Below are 19,759 nucleotides of genomic sequence, written 5' to 3' on the forward strand. Positions count from 1 at the left end.
GGGAAGCTTTTACAGACCTTAGTTAGATCAAGAGGATCACTTTGAAATACATTCATTAGTTTTGGTGATAAACAACAGTATTTTGCTTTTGCCTCAAAGCTGAGTTTTCAAACAGCAGTTGAGTCTCCCAGGAAGAGCTTTGGTGACAGCAGTGTGAGCGCAGGAGCTCTGGAAACACAGATGTGCTCAGAACCTGACTGCAGTTGTTTCATTCACAGATGTCTCACACAAAGCCTTACATCAGGAAGAAGGCAGTGTTAATCATGTACAAAGTTTTTTTGAAGTACCCAGAGTCCCTCCGTCCTGCATTTCCTCGCCTTAAAGAGAAACTTGAAGATCCAGATCCCGGTGAGTGGATTTTAGTGAATTCCTTCTACCCTCACACATGGAGGTCCATGTGCTTGTAGAGCTTGTGGAGAAAAGTGTGCATGAAAAATGCTGTAATCATCTTTTGGGCACTGACTCACCTGTTTCAGGGTACATGAGCATAGGAGAGTTTTGACAGGTGTTGCCATATTAAAAATACGCTCTTTAAAATGTCCATTTCTTCAAACCCAAAGCTACTGAAAATGTATCAGTGGGTTAAACCTTAATGGGCAAAGCAGCTTAAAGTTTCCTGATTTGTTGCTTACTGAACTTTGCTATTGAAAATATTTCAGTTGATTTCAGGGTTTGGGGTTCTGATTTTGTTACTACTTGTGCTTTTTTAGCAAGCTGCAGCTGTTGACTTGCCATGGACACACTTAAAATTATTTAACATTCCTTAGTGTATTTTTTATTTATTTGATTCCAAACTCCTCTTTGAGCCCCTCAGGACTGTGTCAGTGAAGGTCAGCAGCAGCACAGGAAATGTGAAATTGCTGAGTATCATATTCACAACTTTGCTCAGTCTTTAGGAGGTGCTGGTGTTCCCTCACTGCACCAAAACACTTGTTTTAGCAATTCTGTGTGTGGTGTGTCTCTGATCTCCACTTGACTTGTATCTGCAATTACAGGGAGAAATTTAATTGCATTTCCTGATTTATTGCGGGCATGGAATATTCATCTTCCAGGGACAATGTTATTAAAGAAAGAAAAATCCCTCACCTGCAGAGAGAGGAAGAAATTGCCTGTTAAGCTTTGTGGAGTGAAGGATTGCTCTCTGCTATCAGACCCAGCCTGTCTAGACTAAAACATTCCAAACTGACAACAACCCGTGTCAGAGGCTGAGCAGTGAGAAGGGAGTGAAAGTGTCCAGTCAGATTGCTTAAGGAATTGTTATTTTTGTTTTGTATTTAAACATTTTTGAGTAATACATCTCAGAAGTCAAGAGTGATTGGAAACTTTCTGGTGGGTGATTGATTGTGTTGTCTGTGTCCCACAGCCAGCTCTCCACAGTCCAGAGCAGGGATGTGGCAGTGTGCTGTTCTTTCTCATGCTGGACCCCAAGCAGATACCTGGCTTGCTGCTATATTAGAAAATAGCCAGAATTAAATAAAACCCTTTCTCAGTTTGCTTTTGCATCCCTGTATTTACTGCCTCAGGGTTGGGAATGACGCCAAACCATTGGATGCACAGGTCTGAAGCTTCAGCTGCTTTTGCTGTGGGGGTTCTGCACCAGAAACTTCAATTATAATGAAGGCATTGATGAGATTTGTGCTTCTCCCACTTGTTTTGCCCAGGTGTGCAGTCTGCTGCAGTAAATGTTATTTGTGAGCTGGCTCGACGCAATCCCAAAAATTACCTTTCCCTTGCTCCGCTTTTCTTCAAGTTGATGACGTCGTCAACCAATAATTGGGTTCTCATTAAAATTATAAAACTGGCAAGTATTCTGCTTTTTGTTTACAGGATTAGGGTTCTCATTAAATTACCTTGGGTGTGAAAATGGATTTCTTGCTGGGAGGCATAGTTACCATTCAATCTGAATAAAAAGAAACCAGGACTATCTTTTAATGTTTGTGAACGTAACCAAAGAGAAAAATATGTTAATATAGCTTGGTTTAAATACAGTGAGCTGTAATTTACATAATGTTTTGAAGCTGTTGAAAAGCAGCTATTAACTCACTTTTCTTCTCTTTGAATAGTTTGGTGCTCTTACTCCATTAGAACCAAGACTGGGAAAGAAACTGATTGAGCCCCTGACCAACCTCATCCACAGGTTTGTGTGACAGATCCTGCCTTGTTCAGTCAGGACTGGGGAAGGGCCTGGTGGGTGGGTCAGTACCTGTGGTGAGGATGCATTTTATAATTTTTATTGGCTTTTGGTATTCTGGCTTCAAGTATCAAAAGATCATTTTAGATCAGGGTTGGTTCTGGAAAAACCTGAGTGAGGTAAAATACCTTAAAGGAAAATCTCTGGGTGTCTTACTGTCAGCATGAATTCTTCCAAAGGATGGATGAAAATTGGAGCAATTTGCTTTCCTTTCACTGCTTTTCAAGCCAGAAATGACTGTAGAGGATGTATAAAAAGGCTCAGCTGTGTATTTGCCTCTCCTGTTCACCTCACACATTTGATTCCTGACTTTTGGGAGTGCCTTACCCACCAAAGCAGTGTGACAAGGAATATATTAAAGCCCTTTCACATTTGGCAGCTCAGATGTGTTTTGAAAGAGGTTATTACAACAGATATGTTCTAAATGTAGAATAAATAAAATTGAAGTTATTTCCTTGTCCCTTGTCTGTTGCTGGTATGTGATGGTGTAGTGGTTCTAATTCTGAGCTGAAATCAGGAAATAGATGCCTTGGAGGGAATACATGGATTCTCTCTGTTATGAAGAGGAAGTGTGATCTTATGGAAGAGTTGTTGAGTGAAAAAGTTTATTTCTTTTCATGTGACAGAACAAGGTTTTAAGCCTTGAGAGCAGCTCTAGCCAGATGATTTTTGTCCATCCTCATATTCCTTTAAGGCCAGGGTCAGAACAAACCGGCATGCAGGTACCTCCAGGGAGCTGTCAGCAGTAACAAATAGGTACAACCCACCAGAAAGAGCAGGAGGATGGACAATCCCACCTCCTCTCCCCAGCTCACACATTAGTAATTCTGAGTTGTGGTGACTGAATCCTCTTTGGCTTGGTCTCCATTCAGTCATTTTGGGTCTCATAATGAGTCACAGCACCCTGTGATGTCCCACCACATGCCCAGGGAGCAGAAATATTGGTCTTGGTTCTCAGCATCCCAGGCTGACCCTCAGGGGATCACTGTGCCACGGGAGCTGTGCTCCTTCGCTGTGTGCCCTGCTCTTGGAGCCTGCTCCTTTGGGGCTTGGGAGGTTCCTGGTTCCCTCTTGTACAGACTGGGCTTTGTAAGGACCTCTGCAATCCTCAGAACTGCACTATCTGTCTGTTCAGCTGGCACAAGCAGCCTTGAATTTGAGTTTTGGGGGAAATCAGGCTCTGGAAATGGGTTGATGATTTCCAGGGATGGGAAGTGTGTTCTTGCATCCCAAGTCTCTGCTGCTGGGGCGTGACTCACTCGCTTGGAGAGAGACTTGAGCTTCTCCATCTGCCTTGTCATGAATTTCTGACCTTGGGCAGAGGATTTAATTTGATTCTTGGACAAGATTGCTTCAGTATTGTGTGGCTGGTGCTGGAGTTTGAGTAACCACTTCCTTCCGTATTCCTTGTGACACAGTGCTCTTACTTGCTGCTTTTCCAGAAAGATTTTTGAGTTTTTAAACATTTGTTTAAAAATTCCTCCCCCCAACAGTTTTTAAGTGAGAATCATTTCATCTGTTTGAAGGGATATGGAGCAGAATATTGACAATGTCTTGTGAAGTTCAAGGTGCTAACTAGCTCCAAGATAGTGCTGACAACTCTTCAAAATGTGCTGGTTCATTCCTTATTTAATATACCTGATTTCTTTTTCAGCACCTCAGCCATGTCTCTCTTATATGAATGTGTGAACACAGTAATAGCAGGTGAGAACTGAAACTTGGAACCTAGAAAAAAAAAAACGTGATGAACTTTGTCATCAACTGACACCATCTGTAAACCCTTTTTTTTTAACTTAATGTATTCTAAAATGCAATGAGTCTCCTGGCAAACTCTGTGTTACTGTGGGGCTGAAATCCTTTGTTGTCAGTGGGTGAGGCACAGTCGCTACAGCTGTGTTGTGTTTGCTGAAGGCTGAAGGCAGGTACAGACAATGAGATTATTTATATGCCAGATCCTAAATGTTGCTACTACTACAAAATGTACCAGCAGCAATAGAATTAAAACAAGTGATGTCTCTTTGCCAAGTTTTCTTATGTGATGATGGATCAGACTTTTTTTTTTTAATTTTGCAACTTTGCAGTTTAAGAATGGGGTGTAATTCCTTAGAGGGGGCAATTGGAATTACTGATTGGCAGTTTCGGTTTCTGGGGGAGGGAGATGAACTCCATAACTGGAAGGGTGAAAGAAAACAAAGGCAGAAAAGGATAACACAGTATTGCAGCTCAGGCTTGGCTGCAATATCAAAGTGTGGAGCAGAGGGTTATTGACATTCACAGTTGGTCTGTCTGTCTCCTGTGGCTTCTTGGGATAATGGTGCAGAACTTGCTGTGCTGGGTCAGTTCAGAGAGGGAAGAGAGATCTGTCACTCACTGTGTATTCTTTCAGGGAAATGAGGTGTCATGATGGGAGGCAGAATAACACAGAGGGGAATTCCATTGTGTGGTGAGAGTGGCCTTCACTGAGATCCAGTGGGGTCATCCTGTGGGTGGAGGGGGAATTCATCCACCCAGGATACCTCAGGGATGGTGATGTCAAACTCAGAGCCAGCAAACGAGCCCTGAAACACCAGAGGAGCACCTGGCACCTGCCAGCTCTGGAGGTGACAGTGTCCAGCTCAGCTTACCTGCAGGGTCTGAGGGCAGCACATGGCACCTGCTCAGGCACAGCTGGGCTTGGCTTGGCTGTGCTGTGCCAGCAGCAGCTACCAGGTGAGCCCACCTTTCCTGCACTGGGGCTGTGTGCTGCCAGAGCTTTCAAGTGTCCCATGTAATCAACAATGGCTGGCTTGATTAAATCTGCAATCTAATCACATTAAACTCCAGGATCTGTTGCTGCATCCCATTGCAGTAGGAAAGTGCACAATTAAAAATTCAGCTGTACAGTAGCTGCTGACATATTAACAGCCTTGACTGCTATGTGATGTCAGTGAAATAAACCCTAGTGAGAACAAAAAAGAGCAGCTTTGACCTGGCTGTTGCAGCTTTTTCCACCTTTACACTTTTTTTCCTGCCCTCTTATTATTACTGTTACAGTATATGAAACTATAAGTTTATGTCACAACCTTCTCTTCTTCCCCCAGACCCCCAAAAGTCCAGGCAAACAGACAAACAATAATCTAGCACCTTTCCCTGAGAGCTGAGCTGGCTGTGGGCTGTTGGGTGTTGTTGTTGCAGTCACTCCCAGCACAGAAATACTGACTGGAATTTGTGCTTCTGTTTCAGTTCTGATCTCTCTGTCCTCGGGGATGCCCAACCACAGCGCCAGCATCCAGGTGGGACCCTGGGTTTAGGGCTTGTTTGTTCTGCTCTGCTGTGGGATCCCAAGGGCCAGGGAAAATGGGATTGTGTTCCTTTGCCAGAATTTACAACAGTAGCTCCCTGAAGTGCTCTCACTGTGCAATCCTGCAGATTGAAGCATTCCCTATATAAATTCTCCTACTTAATTCACTCTAAAATGCAGAGTTTGAGAGTTTTCCCAACTCTTTATTTTTCTCCTGCTATCAATACAGTCATACAGAGGTTCCTTTTGTTTGGAAGCCTCTTAATGCAACAAAACCCTGGAGACCTCAGGTCTTGGTCAGATACTTCCTTGTGTATTGAGTAAACTTCATGAGGACTTACTTTAATTAAGACCTGTAATAAACAGGGTGTGGTCATTTTTTCCAGCTTTGTGTGCAGAAGTTGAGGATATTGATAGAAGATTCTGACCAGAACTGTAAGTATGGTGCTTGTCTTCATGGAGCTGTTGGCCCCCAAGCACTGGGGAGATGCTGCAGCAGCCTCAGAGGGGTTGTAGTGCCTGATGTGCTGTGAACAGTTGCCAGGGGGTTTAAAAATATGGAAATAATTTTTGATGGTGAGCAGTTCTTTATAATAATATTTTTAAAAACAAATGACAGCAATTATTACTGCTGTTTGTGGTCTTGTAAATCTAAAACAGTTCTTTCTGTGCTCTGGGATTTCCCTTTTTATAGATTGGCTGCTTGGAAAGCAGTGACAGCTATTTTCAGCAGAGTGAGCATAATAGTAAAATGCAAGAGTGTTGACTTACTTTAGTGACTGAAAAGAATACTGGGGAATTTTTAGCTTTAAGATTTCATGCTCAGCCCAAAACAGTGTTTCTATATTTGGAAAGAAGTTTTATTTTGTCTTTCACAGTGAAGTACCTGGGCCTCTTAGCTATGTCCAAAATCCTGAAGACGCACCCCAAGTCAGTTCAGTCTCACAAGGATCTCATTCTCCAATGTTTGGATGACAAAGATGAGTCCATCCGACTCAGAGCTTTAGATCTCCTCTATGGCATGGTACGTTCCTACATTTATTTCCTCAGCAGCCCCACTGACTCTTTAGGAAGGTGATGTGTAAGGAGAACATGCAACTTTCTCTGCCCACTCCACAGCAGACTTTTGATAACAACTCCCATATCTTTTCTGGCACTTAGGACAAGTAAAATATCTGGCTCAGCATGAGGGCTTTAGAAATTCTGATTTAGACTGGATGGAGTTTCTCAGTTCAGGCTCTGATGGAAATCACCTGTTTTGAAATCAATTCCATTGGATGTCAATGACTCCTAAATTTGTTTCCTTTATAAGCAAAGATGTTTTAACCTCTTAAACTTTCTAATCTGGCAGTAGAAGATTGACTTTCTCTTGGATTTCTGTATTGCTGATAGTAATTCTGATCCTCAGCTTTCCCACAGCAAGGTCATCACAGAATCAGCTGGGTTGGAAAAAGCCTTGGAGATCACCAAATCCAACTTAGGACCTAACACCCCTTGCCAGGCCATGGCACTAAGTGCCACATCCAGTCTTTTCTTAAACACCTTGTAACTTGAACAGTATTAAACAGTATTATTCATTTTTGAATTGGGGCCCACAGAAATGGTTCTAGTTTCTTGTGAACATGCTATGAGTCCAGCAAAGAGCCAGCAGCAGCTTTACTGGAATTGGAAGGCTTTGGCTGTGTAGGAAAGTGGATGAACCCTTCACCACCTCTTTAACAGGTCTCCAAGAAGAACTTGATGGAGATCGTGAAGAAACTGATGATTCACGTGGATAAAGCCGAAGGGACGACATACCGAGATGAGCTGCTGACCAAAATCATAGACATCTGCAGCCAGTCCAATTATCAGTACATCACCAACTTCGAATGGTCAGTGCTTTCAGCTGCCAGCTTGGGGCTCATCACAGGGGTAGTGCAGGGCTGTGCTCTGATTCCCAGCCATCCCTTCCCCTTCCCATAGGTACATAAGCATCCTGGTGGAGCTGACCCGGCTGGAGGGCACGAGGCACGGGCACCTGATTGCAGCGCAGATGTTGGATGTGGCCATCAGGGTGAAAGCCATCCGCAAGTTCGCGGTGTCCCAGATGGCCATGCTGCTGGACAACGCCCACCTCATCGCCAGCAACACCCAGAGGAACGGCATCTGTGAGGTGCTCTATGCTGCTGCCTGGATCTGCGGGGAGTTCTCTGAGTAAGTGCACACAGAGTCTGGTGGGCTCTGAGGGGCAGCTTTTGGGCAAAGCTTTTGGTCACTGAAATGTGGTTTTGAGAGAGGGTTCAGAGTATGTACCTTAATGCCACCAAAGTGATTGTCTCTTGTTCCATCACACTATTGACTCCTCAGCTCTTTCTAGTCAAGACATTTTTAACTATCTGATAATTTTTTCTGTCTCTCCAGCCTTGCCCACTCATGCACAAAGCCGTAGTAGTGAATCATAAATCCTGGAATATCCTGAGTCAGAAGGGACCCACAGGGATCATGGAGTTTAACCCCTGTCCCTGCCCAGCCACCCCAACAAGCCCACCCTGAGCACCCCTGGCAGCGCTGTCCAAACGCTCCTGCAGCTCTGGCAGCCTTGGGGCCGGGACCATTCCCTGGGCAGCCTGGGCAGTGCCAGCACCCTCGGGGGCAAGAACCTTTCCCTGAGCTCCATGCCAAGCCCTGGCACAGCTCCAGCCCTTCCTGGCCTCCTGTCCCTGTCCCAGAGCAGAGCTCAGCCCCTGCCCCTCTGCCTCCCCTGGGGAGGAGCTGCAGCCCCCGAGGAGCCTCCCCTCAGTCTCCTGTGCTCCAGCTGAACGAGCCAAGTGCCCTCAGCCGCTCCTCAGAGCCTTCCCCAGCTCCGTGTCCCTCCTTTGGACACTCTCCCAACAGCTTTGGATCCTTCTGATATTGTAGGTATAAGCTGTTACATCTTAAGACATTGAAGGAACTCCTTAATCATGAACATGTGCAACCACCATGTTTGAATTAGTTCTTTCTCTCCTCCCTATTTTGCCATTGTTGAAAGGTTTTTGCAGAGCACTATCTTCCTGGAAATTAAAAGTTGTCATCTTTTTGCTCAAAATTTTTCGGTGCCCACAGTAGCACAATTTTCAGTGTTCTTGTACCAATATGTTTTTTTTAGCTTCAGCAGGTGTTCTTGTCTCTTGCTTGTGCAGATATAGCTGTTACCCAGCTTTTATTCTGGTAGATTGGACAGGTGTGGTACTGGAGTCTCCTCTTACTGGCTAGTTTGGCGTCTCCTTCTAATTGCCATTCTGAACACTGGCTCCAGTTTAAATTCACACTGTAGGTGTGACACAGCTCAGGTCTTTATTTCCTTTAAAAAGAAAAAAGTATTACAAAGAAAACTGCATGTGAAAAAGTAAGAAAATATACTCTTCCAGTGTTATCACATTTTTACTTAGAAACAACTTAGCTTTCAGTTTGTAATAGTCCAGTACCTTTTTTGTGAGCATATAATTTTGAGTAGGAGCATGAGGTCTTAAAACCAAGTGCTGTGATCTATATTCCTTTGTATATTAAGCACTGCCTGTTGGATTTTATTTTTGCTTGCTTTTCACCTGTGTATTCTGCCCTTACAGACACCTTGAGGAAGCAAACCAAACCCTGGAAGCAATGTTGAGGCCCAAAGTTACAACCCTGCCAGGCCACATCCAGGCTGTTTACGTGCAGAACATGGTGAAGCTCTATGCATCCATCCTGCAGCAGAAGGAGCAGGCTGGGGAAAAGGAAGCAGCTCAGGAAATTACACAGCTGATGATCGAGCGCCTGCCTCAGTTTGTGCAGAGTGCAGATCTGGAGGTTCAGGAGAGGGTAAGAGAATGAAATTACTTTGGGATTTATCGTGGGGAGCCTTGGAACAGGTCTGTGGTTCTCTGTGGCTGTGCACATTTTCTGTAAGCTGTTATCAGTGACAAAGCCCAGATCTTATTGCAGTTTGATGTCATATCTGAAGGTTGCCAGCAAGATCTTCACTCAAAACAGTTTCATTTTAAGATTATTCAGGCACTTAAGGGCACAAAAAGGACCCAGCTAAAAGAGAAGCTTAATATGGATTTTTTACATTTGCTCTAAACCTGCAGTTTATGCTGCTTCTCTTAAGTCCCTTAATGGAGTAAAACACCTTCTGTTGACTTCAGTCGATTTGTTTGGTTCAGCTTGTTAAATATTACTCTGAAACCACTTTGCATTTTTTTTAGGCTTCTTGCATCTTGCAGCTGATAAAATACATTCAGAAGCTACAAGTAAAAGAAGTTCCTGTAGCTGAGGAAGTGATAGCCCTGTTTGCTGGTGAGCTGAACCCTGTGGCTCCTAAAGCACAGAAGAAAGTCCCTGTTCCAGAGGGGTAAAGTTCCTTCTCTCTCCCAAACCTTTATTTAAACTTTGAATAATAAAGCAAAGTGTATGATGAGGTACTGAAATATTTGGGGTTACTAAGTCAAGCTGTTTATTTGTTGCAATTCTTCCCAGCCTGGACCTTGATGCCTGGATCAATGAGCCTCCATCAGACAGCGAGTCTGAAGATGAAAAGCCCAAAACAATATTTCATGAGGAGGAACAAAGACATTCCAGACACAGACAGCCAGAAATAGATGAAGAGGAACTGGCCAGAGTGAGTGAATGTTAAAATGCTTTTCCCTACATAATTTGGTAGTAATCTAAATACTGGAGCAGTGGGGGGCTGCTGTGGACTCTCCATGTAGCCAGGGAGCCCTTCTGCCCTCCATAGCTCAGGAAAGCTGATCACTGATGTGAGCTGATGCTTATGGACTTGAGCAGCTTCTGTGAATGACTGTAACATATTGTGCTCAGCAGTGATCCCACCTTTCCTGCCTCTCACCTCTTTGCTATCACAGAGAGAACTTGCTGTTATGTGAATCTTCACTTCTTCCTCTCCTTGCAGAAATGAAAACAGAAACATTCCAATTGCCATCAAAAAGTGATGTCTGGGAAGGTTTTATCTCTAATCTATAATTAAAAAGCAAAGAAGGGTGTTCTAAGGAATATTAGTTATAGTATCATATACAGTGGCTTGGGACAGGAGGGACCTTAAAGCTCATCCCATTCCACTCTCTGATGGGGGTAGTGGACACCTTCCACTATCCCAGATTGCTCCAAGCCCTTTCCAACCTGGCCTTGAACTCTTCCAAGGTGGGAAGAACCTGCAGTTCTATCCTAGTATGTCTGGTTACTCAGAACTGCTTTATCATACACAAGCTGCTCAGCTCTAGTCTTTTCACAGTAGTTATGTATTGTTCCAAAAATGCAGGGAGCTTTTGTTTTGCACTTTAGTGTCTTTTGTCTCTTTGCTTACAAACAAACATTGTAACTGCAAATCCTCTTTTGCTTTTAGCGTCGAGAAGCCCGGAAACAAGAACAGGCAAACAACCCATTTTATATTAAAAGCTCTCCTTCCCCTCAGAAGGTGAGTCTGAATTGCAATATCTCACTGGACTGTGTGAAGGATCCCTGAATGTCAGAGCTGCAGCCTCCTCTGGGACCTTCTGATACTTCCCCTGCAGTTCTGGCTACTTCATAATGCCTGGACTGGAGTGGCTGCCTACAACTGTTTTTATAACTCCTGTTTGTGCTGAGAATCTCCTGAGTGACCTGGTACCCCCAGGGCAGCCTGTGAGAGAGGGCAGCCTATGAGAGAGTCTGTGCAGTTTGTCCCAGCCCTGAGTGATGGCAGCATTCACATCCCCAGGCCCCTCACTCAGAGCCCTGCAGAGGGTGACCCTGGAACACACACTGTGTTTTGTGGATCAGAAAGTTGTTGTGGTCTCTGAACACCTTTTTCAGGGAAAGAACTTCCTTTATTCCCTCTGTATCTCTCTATATCTGAAGGACTGCCCCATGTTCCTCAACTCCAATCTCTAAATTTATTTTCTGAAGTGGCAAGTTATTAGCAATAAAACAAACCAAAAATTCTTCAGAGAGCTGCAGTAATTATTCGGGGCAGTAGTGGGGTTAAAAAATTGTAGCTAAGAGTAGGATCCTTTATAATGGTTATCATCTGGCTTTAAAACATACTCTGCTACCACACAGAATTATTAACAAGCTGTTCTATTCCTATATTTTAAAATGTTCACTTAAGGGATCGAGCTGCTTGATGTTTTGCAATATGCCTATTTACAGAAACTTGTGCTGGCAGTGCTCAGAAAGTAACAAATCTTTCTTTTCCCAGCGATACCAAGACACTCCAGGGGTGGAACATATTCCTGTGGTCCAGATCGACCTTTCTGTCCCATTAAAAGTTCCAGGTAAGCACAGCAAATCTTTTAAAATTAATTAAATTCAGTTTAGCAAAAGTCATAATTCCTTCTTAGGTCTTCCACCTGAGATTTTGAAGGGCAAGGAACACACTTTCATTAGAGTCTCAAATATATCTCCTTAATTTACATTTGAAAATAGTACTTTGCTGTCTGAGGTCCTTTTAAGATAATATTAGAAATAGTTCTGTGATTAGGAATGTCATGCATCCAGGTCTGTAACATGTAGAGGAACCACTGTTCTGTGTGGGAGCAGTCACCTTGAAAATGTCTTAGAGGTCTGATGGAGGAGACTTGAAATAGAATCTAATGGTAGAGATACTGTTTGAATATCTTGTTTTGAATTATCAAAAGTAGTTGTGTATCTAAGGAGTGGTTGGATACAGCACTGAAAAGCTGTTGATAACGTGCCTTACATTGCAAGTACAGCAGCAATGTCACCAGTTCTCTTTAAAATCTCAATGTTTGGATGCTCCTTGTAATGAAATAATGTAGCCAGGAGTCAGAGAGCAGGATTGAACTCTGTCCTGTTTCTGGCAAGATGGAGTGGACAGCAAAGCTGGTGCTTGGGGGGCTGTGTGGGGTGATGTGGAAGCACAGAGAGGTGTGGATCTGGCTGCCTCTGGGAAGCTGGAAGCAGGAGCAGGGCACACTCCTGATGTGGTGTTTCAGTGCTCAGTCCACGTGCTCTGTACCTGAAAGCAGCTTGGTTTTCCCCCAGGAATGCCCATGTCAGACCAGTATGTGAAATTGGAAGAAGAGCGAAGGCATAAACAGAAACTGGAGAAAGACAAGAAAAAGAAAAAACAGAAAAAGGAGAAGAGAGGGAAACACCATCGCCACAACTCCCTGCACACAGAGAGTGAGGAGGACATTGCTCCAGCTCACCACGTCGACATCATCACAGAGGAGATGCCAGAGGTCAGTTCCTGTGCTTGGGGTCTGGGATTTATCTGTGTGCAGCTTTTAAGAGATTTTTGCCCCACAACTGCAGCCAGTCTGTGATGTGGCAGTTCCAGAGCTGTTTCAGAAATGACTGAGATCATCTCAGGCTGTTCTTTGCAGGGGAAGAAATTACTGGTTTTTTTTTTTTTTAACAAAAAGACAAAAATTGCCACTGAAGCTATTAAAAAAGTCAAAACCAACAAAACAATGTTCATCCCTGCTCTAAAAGTAACACTGTCCAAATAGCATTTATTATGCTCTGCTGCTTCACTTTGACAGTAACTTGCTGTCTAGTCAGCAGCTTTGCAGCTGATGATAATTAATTGCAGATGCTAATGATGTCATCTGTATTTGTTTCTAAAATTTCCTTTAATCAAAACCGAACAGCAGCAATTCAAATCCTGCTGTTTATGAAGAAGGGGTTTCTGTTCCAAATTAATCTTGAAACTGGATGCTGCATTGAAGTGCATTGTTCCCATAACTTACTGTGCCTGACTGCAGCTGGCCTGCTGCAGGGCTCACAGACTCAAAAAAAATTTAATTTGGATGGTGTTAAGCTTGAGTTTGAAAATTGCCAGTGGTTTGCTGCCTCAGTGGATGTCTCTGTGTCTCTCCTGCAGAATGCTTTGCCCAGTGATGAAGATGACAAAGATCCCAATGATCCCTATAAGGCACTTGACATAGACCTGGATAAGTAAGTGCAGTTTTTTGTGTGAGTTCACTGAGTTGATGACAGAGTGCCTGAGGACAGGGCTGGGGCTGAGCAGGCAAAGGCAGTCCAGGCCACGAGGGGAAAAGGCTGAAGTCTCTCCCCATGACTTTGATGAAACCTCAGGTGCTCATCCAGCTTTGGCTCCCGCTGCAGTTGGATGATAAAATCTCAGCTCCTGAGTATGAGAGAGGTTTGGGAGGGGCAGGAGAGTCACTAAATGTAGTGTGAGTGTGACTGAAGGAGTCTGGAAGCACAGACAGTGTCACTGGATCAGGTGTGGGTTACTCTGAGGTGTCCCACTGTCTCTGCTGTCACCTGTTTTGGCACTGAGTGTGACCTGTGTCCATCTGTCCCTCTCAGAAGCTCTGTGTCCATGGCAAGCCCGCTTTGTGCTCACTGACCAGAAACACCCAGTCTGTCCCACCCCACTGCCCTGTGGCCCTTCAGTGTGGTCCCCCTGTTGTGAAGTGTTGTTCTGATGTGGCTGAGCTGCATGTCACACCTGTGACCAGGCTGGTCCCCACCCAGCTCTGGGGCTGTGCCAGCGCCAGCACTGAGCCCCTGCATCCACATGACCATGAGCCCTGGGCTGTGCAGTATTGCACATGGAGATTGGTTTGGATTTTTTTTTTTTTTAGTTGCTCTTTTACAAAATCACCATGCCAAAAATAACTGCTGATTTATGGTCCAGGGATGCCTCCTGTAAAGTTTGGAAGACTGTGCAGGCCCATGTGGGTGTGTGTAGGATCTCTCTCTTCCTCTGGTACTTGAGTCTCTGCCCTTCTTTGCAGTTCCAATTCGTAGCGCTTTGGCCCCTCAGTACCTTGTGAAAAAGTGTCATAGCATTTTTGAAAAGTGAATAAAACAGTTTCTGAGGAAGTTCCTTTTTTGGAAGGCCAGTTAAAGTCTACAGGAACAAATGTATAAGAGGAAATTAATTTCTGACTGTAGCCTCTGTATTTGCATAGTGATTCCCAGCAGTGCTGGGCACACCCAGCAGAGCAGATCCTGGGTGCTGTGCTCCAGGAGGCATCCAGGGCTGGTGGATTGTTCCATCCATTCCCTCCCCTGTGCCATGAGTGCTGTGCTCTCCTGTCATGGTTTCTCATGTCTGTGTCCTCTCTCTTTCTTTCTGTGCTTGCACTGCTCTGTCTGTCACGCTCACATGCAGTCTGGTTTCAGGGAAGCCTTCCAGGTAAGAATATCTCCTGAGTGTTGATCTTTGTCAGGTTAGTTGATTTTGGACAGTGCAAGTCCTTGAAGGGTGGTGGAAGTGTTAAATCAGCAACTTTCACATTTGTGAGTCTGTTTTGTCACTGGCTTTCAGCACCAATGCTGTTCCTGTACAGGTGTATCTGAAATAGTAAAACATGAGGCCTGTTTGCTGTTCAGTCTTCCCTTAGTGTCTGAAAGTGAAAAATTAATTGGTTCTGGGTCTTAATGCAATATAAGCTTAAAAATTGAGGCAGTTAAGGCCATTAGAAATTTTCCTGAAGTGATGTTTGCTGTGCAAATGTGAAAATTAACATTAAATAAAAGCTAATAGAAAAATACGCAGTTAGTGAAATTCTTGCTGGTTTCTGGAAATGTTTGACAAGAATGAGAGGAATTTTTGTGGTGGTTTTTTTTCCCAAGTAGTGGATTTAGGATGCAGTGTAAGTATGACCTGCTGTTGGTGCTTTTTGGAAATGGGTGTCTGAAATTACATTTCACTTACAAAATGTGGTAGTAGAGTAGAAATTCACAGTGCAAACTTCCAAAATAAAAATTACTTAGAATAATTCCCAATTGGACTGATCTGTTAATCAAAGAACAAACCCCACACCCTTCAAGGGCTGCTGGAGCCATGCTGGCATTCCACTGCTCAAATTTCCACTCTGCTGGAAATGCTGTTCCACATCCTTGCTTTTCCCTGGAGAGGGATTCCATGGAAACACAGCGTAACATGGAGCTGTTCCTCTGTGGGTGTTCCTCAGCCTGCAGGCCTCTAGCTGGCATCTGTAAGGGTTAAACAGCAAGACCTTGGCTCTCAGTCACCTTCCAGTTGTTTCCTCTGCCTCCTAACCCACAAGGGCAATGTCTGCAGTGCATAAGTAAACCCCAGGTATAGAAGTATGCACTGATTTTAGCCTTGGGGCCCAGCTCCCTAAGAACAAAGCATACCGTGTCTTGGACAGGTTATCTGGCTGAGGGAGGCTGTTTGCAGCAGGTAATGAGCTCTTTTTTTTCAAGACCCTTAGCAGACAGTGAGAAGCTGCCAGTGCAGAGACACAGGAATGTCGAGACCCTGAAGTCACCAGACTCGGAAGTTCCCCTAGTAGAGAAGAAGAGCAAGAAACCTAAAAAGAAGGAAAAGAAACATAAAGATAAAGAGAGAGATAAAGGAAAGAAGAAAGAGAAAGAGAAAAAGGTGGTAGAGGAGGAGGAGGAAGAAGTAAAAAAGGTAATTCTCCAAGATTTGCATTATTTTAGCTCCTGCTGTTATTTATTGGTGAGTTTGCTTTGTTGCCTAGGAACAGTCACATTTGACAGTTCAAACAGCTCAATGCATTCACCCTCTATTTCCTTCAATTTTTACTACTGTAGCAGCAGGTATTTAAAGATTTCTGTTAATAAAAATAACACTTACTTAGCCTCCTAAGTTAGCAGAATTCAGCTTACTGTAGCCTACACAGCAGATCTGCCAGAGCTCACGTGGAAGCTGAGTTTGCTGATATTTTGTCTGTTCTCCAAGTGGGGAACTCCTTAGCAAAATATCTGGAACTAGTTTTGTGAGTGTCATTTGTTGTGCATCCTGTCTCCCATGTGCTCCAGAACCTTTCAGTTGTAAACCCTGCCATTAGCTGTCAATTGGCCTCAGGATTTGAAGCAGCCTCCTGTTAACCCCCTGCAGAGCTGCACATTCCCTCTGCACTGCAGTCCTTGGAATGCCAGGGATGCCCTGGTGTGGGGGTGCTGGCCAGGTGCTGTCAGCTGGGCCTGGCTTTGGAAGTGCTCAAAGACTGAAGTGAAGCTTCTTGGTGTGTTTGCTCCTGAGTGTGTCACAGCATCTGTGCATGAGGAGCACTCTGGAGTGCTGCATTTCCATGGGAACTTAAAGTTTTGATTTAATTGTTGTAGAGTCACAGAATCCCAGACTGGTTTGGGTTCAAAGGAACCTTAAAACTCATCCAGTCCCACCCCTCTCAAGGCAGTGACACCTTCCACTATCCCAGGGTGCTCCAAGCCCTATCCAACCTGAAACCTGGCCTTGGGCACTGCCAGGGATCCAGGGGCAGCCACAGCTGCTCTGGGCACCCTGTGCCAGGGTCTCCCCACCCTGACAGGGAAGAATCCCTTCCCAGTGTCCCACCTCTCAGTATCCCTCTGTCAGTGGGAAGCCATTGCCCTTTGTCCTGTCCCTCTATCCCTTGTCCCCAGGTTTTTCTCTAGGTTTTTTGGAGCCCCTTCAGGCCCTGCAAGGGGCTCTGAGCTCTCCCTGGAGGCTTCTCTTCTCCAGGTGAACACCCCCAGCTCTCCCAGCCCTTCCTCATAAGGCAGATGTTCCATTCTTGTGATCTTTTTGTTTTGGTTTTCTTTTGTTGCTGTTGTTGTTAGGGGATGTTGGGTTTTTAATTTGATTTTTATGAAAGATATAAAAACAATGATAATGGAGTTTTTTTTCTCCTGAAATTCAGGGGGAAGACTTGGATTTCTGGCTCTCCACTGCTCCACCAGCTGCTCCCACGCCCCAGCCACAGGTAGGAATCTTCCCCCATCAGAAGAAACTTCTCTGGTTATTCCTTGCCTGTGAGCTGTGCAGGAGTGCTGTGTCATGCCGCAGCACAGAGGGAACATCAGCTTCATCTCCTCAACTTCCTGCTGGGGAGCAGAGATACTGTGTCTGCCCAGTTCAGAGGAGCTGTAATGGGAGACTTGAGGCTCATTCTGTGCAGATCAAGGAAGAGAAATAGAAATACAGATGCAGCTCCAGGCATGGTTGATTTTGTTATTGATGAGTAATGTTATACAGTTGTATGGTTTTATTTCCCAGTATGAGGTAGACTCTAGCAATATTAATAGACATGAGAGACAGAGTGTGAAAGAAAAAATGCTCATGAATTTTGATGGGAAATGCTAGAGGAAGAGACAAAGATAAAAGGGGATGGATTCCTTGAAGGGAATCTTCTGAATCGTGTCCTCAGGTGATCATATTTGCTGGGTTTCAGAGGCATAAAATGAAAGCCTTGATACCGTGTTAGCCTCATGTCATATCTGAAATAACAGTTGTGAGCAGTTGTCACTGTTGAGTTTCTTTTGGTGTGGATTTGGGTTGTTCCAGCTGCTTTCCATTAGTGTCAGAATCCTTCTGCTCATCTCCTCAGAGCGAGCCTGGAATGGGCACTGCTGTGGTGGCTGAATCTCAAGTGGTAAAAAAAGAAGAAAGGGAAGAACAAGATGAGGAGGAGGAGGATGAAGGAAAGGTAAGTGGTTCAAGTTAAGAGGAGGTTGCCTCAAGTTACACCAGGGGAGGCTTAGATTAGATATTGGGAAAGATTTTGTTGTTACTGTTTTTTAATGGAAAGGATTGTCAGGCATTGGAACAGGCTGCCTGGGGCAGTGGTGGAGTCACTGTCCCTGGAAATGTTCAGAAAACTTGTGGATGTGGCACTTGTGGACATACTTTAGTGGTGGATGTGGTGGCACTGGGCTGATGGTTGGACGTGATGATCTTAAAGTTCTTTTCCAATCTTCTCAGTTCTCTGGTTCTATGAAGTTGCTGTCACCTTTCAGCCATATTCTCCTGCTGTCTCAAACTCCTTAAAAAGCAGCACACAGGATTTACCAACAGCATCTGTTCAGTGCAGTTACTGCCTGAAAACGTTGCATCCTTGAGGAGCTGTGACCACCTCATGGTCAGAGCTTTGGCTGTTCCCTGAGCCAAGGGACAGGTCCCAGTTAAAGCTGAGCTTCCAAACAGTTGGAGAGATTCAGCCTTGTGCTGTTCCCAGGTTTCTTTGGGATAAGGTGTGGGCAGCTGGGTGAGGAGCAGGGTTTACTAGGACTCCACATGGAGTTACTTTTGGGATTTAAGGAATGGTAGCTCTGGTTTGGGTTCTGCTGTAAAGGGAAACTTTGTGCACTCCAGGAAGTGCAGAGAGCAAGAGTCTAGAGTTGGAAGTGTGGTAGAGAGGTCATAGCTAGAAATCAAGGGTTTCTTTAAAGGTTTGTTGTAGTTTCTTATTCTTCTTGGTAGAAATCCTCCAAGCATAAGAAGAAAAAGCACAAGAAAGAGAAAGAAGAGAAATCAAAGGATAAAAAGAAATCCAAAAAGAAGAGTCATCACAGTGAGGAGGAGCCCCCGGAGTCAGTGCAGAATGGGACGCTAGAGGATGAGCCACTGCCAGTGAGTAGCTGTGCCCAGGCCTGGGGACAAGGAGAGCTCAGCTCCTTGGGAGGGAGGACAGTGACAGCTCTTTTCAAGTCATCAGTTCTGGTGTGACTGTGACTTCTCTTGTTTTTCAGCCCATGTCCAGTTACCGCCTTCTTGCTGAAAACCCCTACATTAAAATGGTGAGTTTGGACTGTTCCTTCTGAACGTTGTCTCTGTGTTCCCTGAGAGAGGGGTGCCCTGGGATGGTGGAGTGACTTTATGTAGTCAGCACATAACTGAAGAACTGTTTCAGTCCCAGAAGGTAGAACTATAACCAAGCTCTATTTCCTTCCTTTGGGTGGCTCACTTTAATTTCTAAGTTGATATTTTCCCAATCCTTAGCTGATCACCAGTGTGTTTCTGTAATCTTCTAGCTATACCAAATTACCTGCCTTTTGAGCCTGGTTTTATCCCCATGCTGTGTTCTGTTTCTTGAAGTTTGACTCTTCCTGTGACATTTTTCCCTTCATTTGCAGACCTATGATATTCAAGGAAACCTCCAGAATGACAGCCAAGTTACAGTGTCTGTTATCTTTGAGAACAAAAGCACTAGCTTCCTTAAGAGCATGGAACTGAATGTCCTGGACTCTCTCAACACTAAAATGCTCCGACCAGAAGGATCATCAGTACACGATGGGATACCTGTGCCCTTCCAGCTCCCCCCTGGTATGCACAGCTTTGCACAGGGCTCTTGGAATGTGGCTGGCCCTGCACTGCCCTCCTGTGGAAAGAGCTGCTTGAACATCTTGCTGTTTTCCAGAAAAAACATCTCTGCCTGGGTGTTGCTGGGCTTTCCCACAGTTCCCTGGAGAGGATAAGCCTTCTCCCAGTATGGCTGTAATGCAGGTGGTTCTGCACAGCAAGAGCAAAGCCTTAATCTAGGGCTGGGAGTCCAAATGTCTTGAGTTCCTTTTCCAGGTGCCTGCAGCCTGGCACACCT

General features: G+C 44.7%; 1 protein-coding gene across 1 annotated transcript in view; it reads left to right on the plus strand.

Annotated features, from left to right (window-relative positions):
* Window positions 1–19,759, plus strand: part of AP3D1 (adaptor related protein complex 3 subunit delta 1) — a 42,871-nt gene that overhangs the window by 17,469 nt on the left and 5,643 nt on the right. The window contains exons 6-27 of the mRNA XM_041467119.1: window positions 219–348; window positions 1,662–1,801; window positions 2,064–2,137; window positions 3,846–3,895; window positions 5,414–5,463; window positions 5,858–5,906; window positions 6,350–6,495; window positions 7,194–7,342; window positions 7,434–7,664; window positions 9,059–9,290; window positions 9,677–9,822; window positions 9,948–10,089; window positions 10,831–10,902; window positions 11,665–11,740; window positions 12,471–12,670; window positions 13,315–13,388; window positions 15,639–15,849; window positions 17,084–17,146; window positions 17,771–17,869; window positions 18,643–18,792; window positions 18,912–18,959; window positions 19,296–19,485. Of these exons, the coding sequence (XP_041323053.1) occupies window positions 219–348; window positions 1,662–1,801; window positions 2,064–2,137; window positions 3,846–3,895; window positions 5,414–5,463; window positions 5,858–5,906; window positions 6,350–6,495; window positions 7,194–7,342; window positions 7,434–7,664; window positions 9,059–9,290; window positions 9,677–9,822; window positions 9,948–10,089; window positions 10,831–10,902; window positions 11,665–11,740; window positions 12,471–12,670; window positions 13,315–13,388; window positions 15,639–15,849; window positions 17,084–17,146; window positions 17,771–17,869; window positions 18,643–18,792; window positions 18,912–18,959; window positions 19,296–19,485 (2,722 nt within the window). The remainder of the gene's footprint in view (window positions 1–218; window positions 349–1,661; window positions 1,802–2,063; window positions 2,138–3,845; window positions 3,896–5,413; window positions 5,464–5,857; window positions 5,907–6,349; window positions 6,496–7,193; window positions 7,343–7,433; window positions 7,665–9,058; window positions 9,291–9,676; window positions 9,823–9,947; window positions 10,090–10,830; window positions 10,903–11,664; window positions 11,741–12,470; window positions 12,671–13,314; window positions 13,389–15,638; window positions 15,850–17,083; window positions 17,147–17,770; window positions 17,870–18,642; window positions 18,793–18,911; window positions 18,960–19,295; window positions 19,486–19,759) is intronic.

This window comes from Pyrgilauda ruficollis, unplaced genomic scaffold, assembly GCF_017590135.1.
Source record: "Pyrgilauda ruficollis isolate IOZ18807 unplaced genomic scaffold, ASM1759013v1 scaffold200, whole genome shotgun sequence".
NCBI lineage: Eukaryota > Metazoa > Chordata > Aves > Passeriformes > Passeridae > Pyrgilauda > Pyrgilauda ruficollis.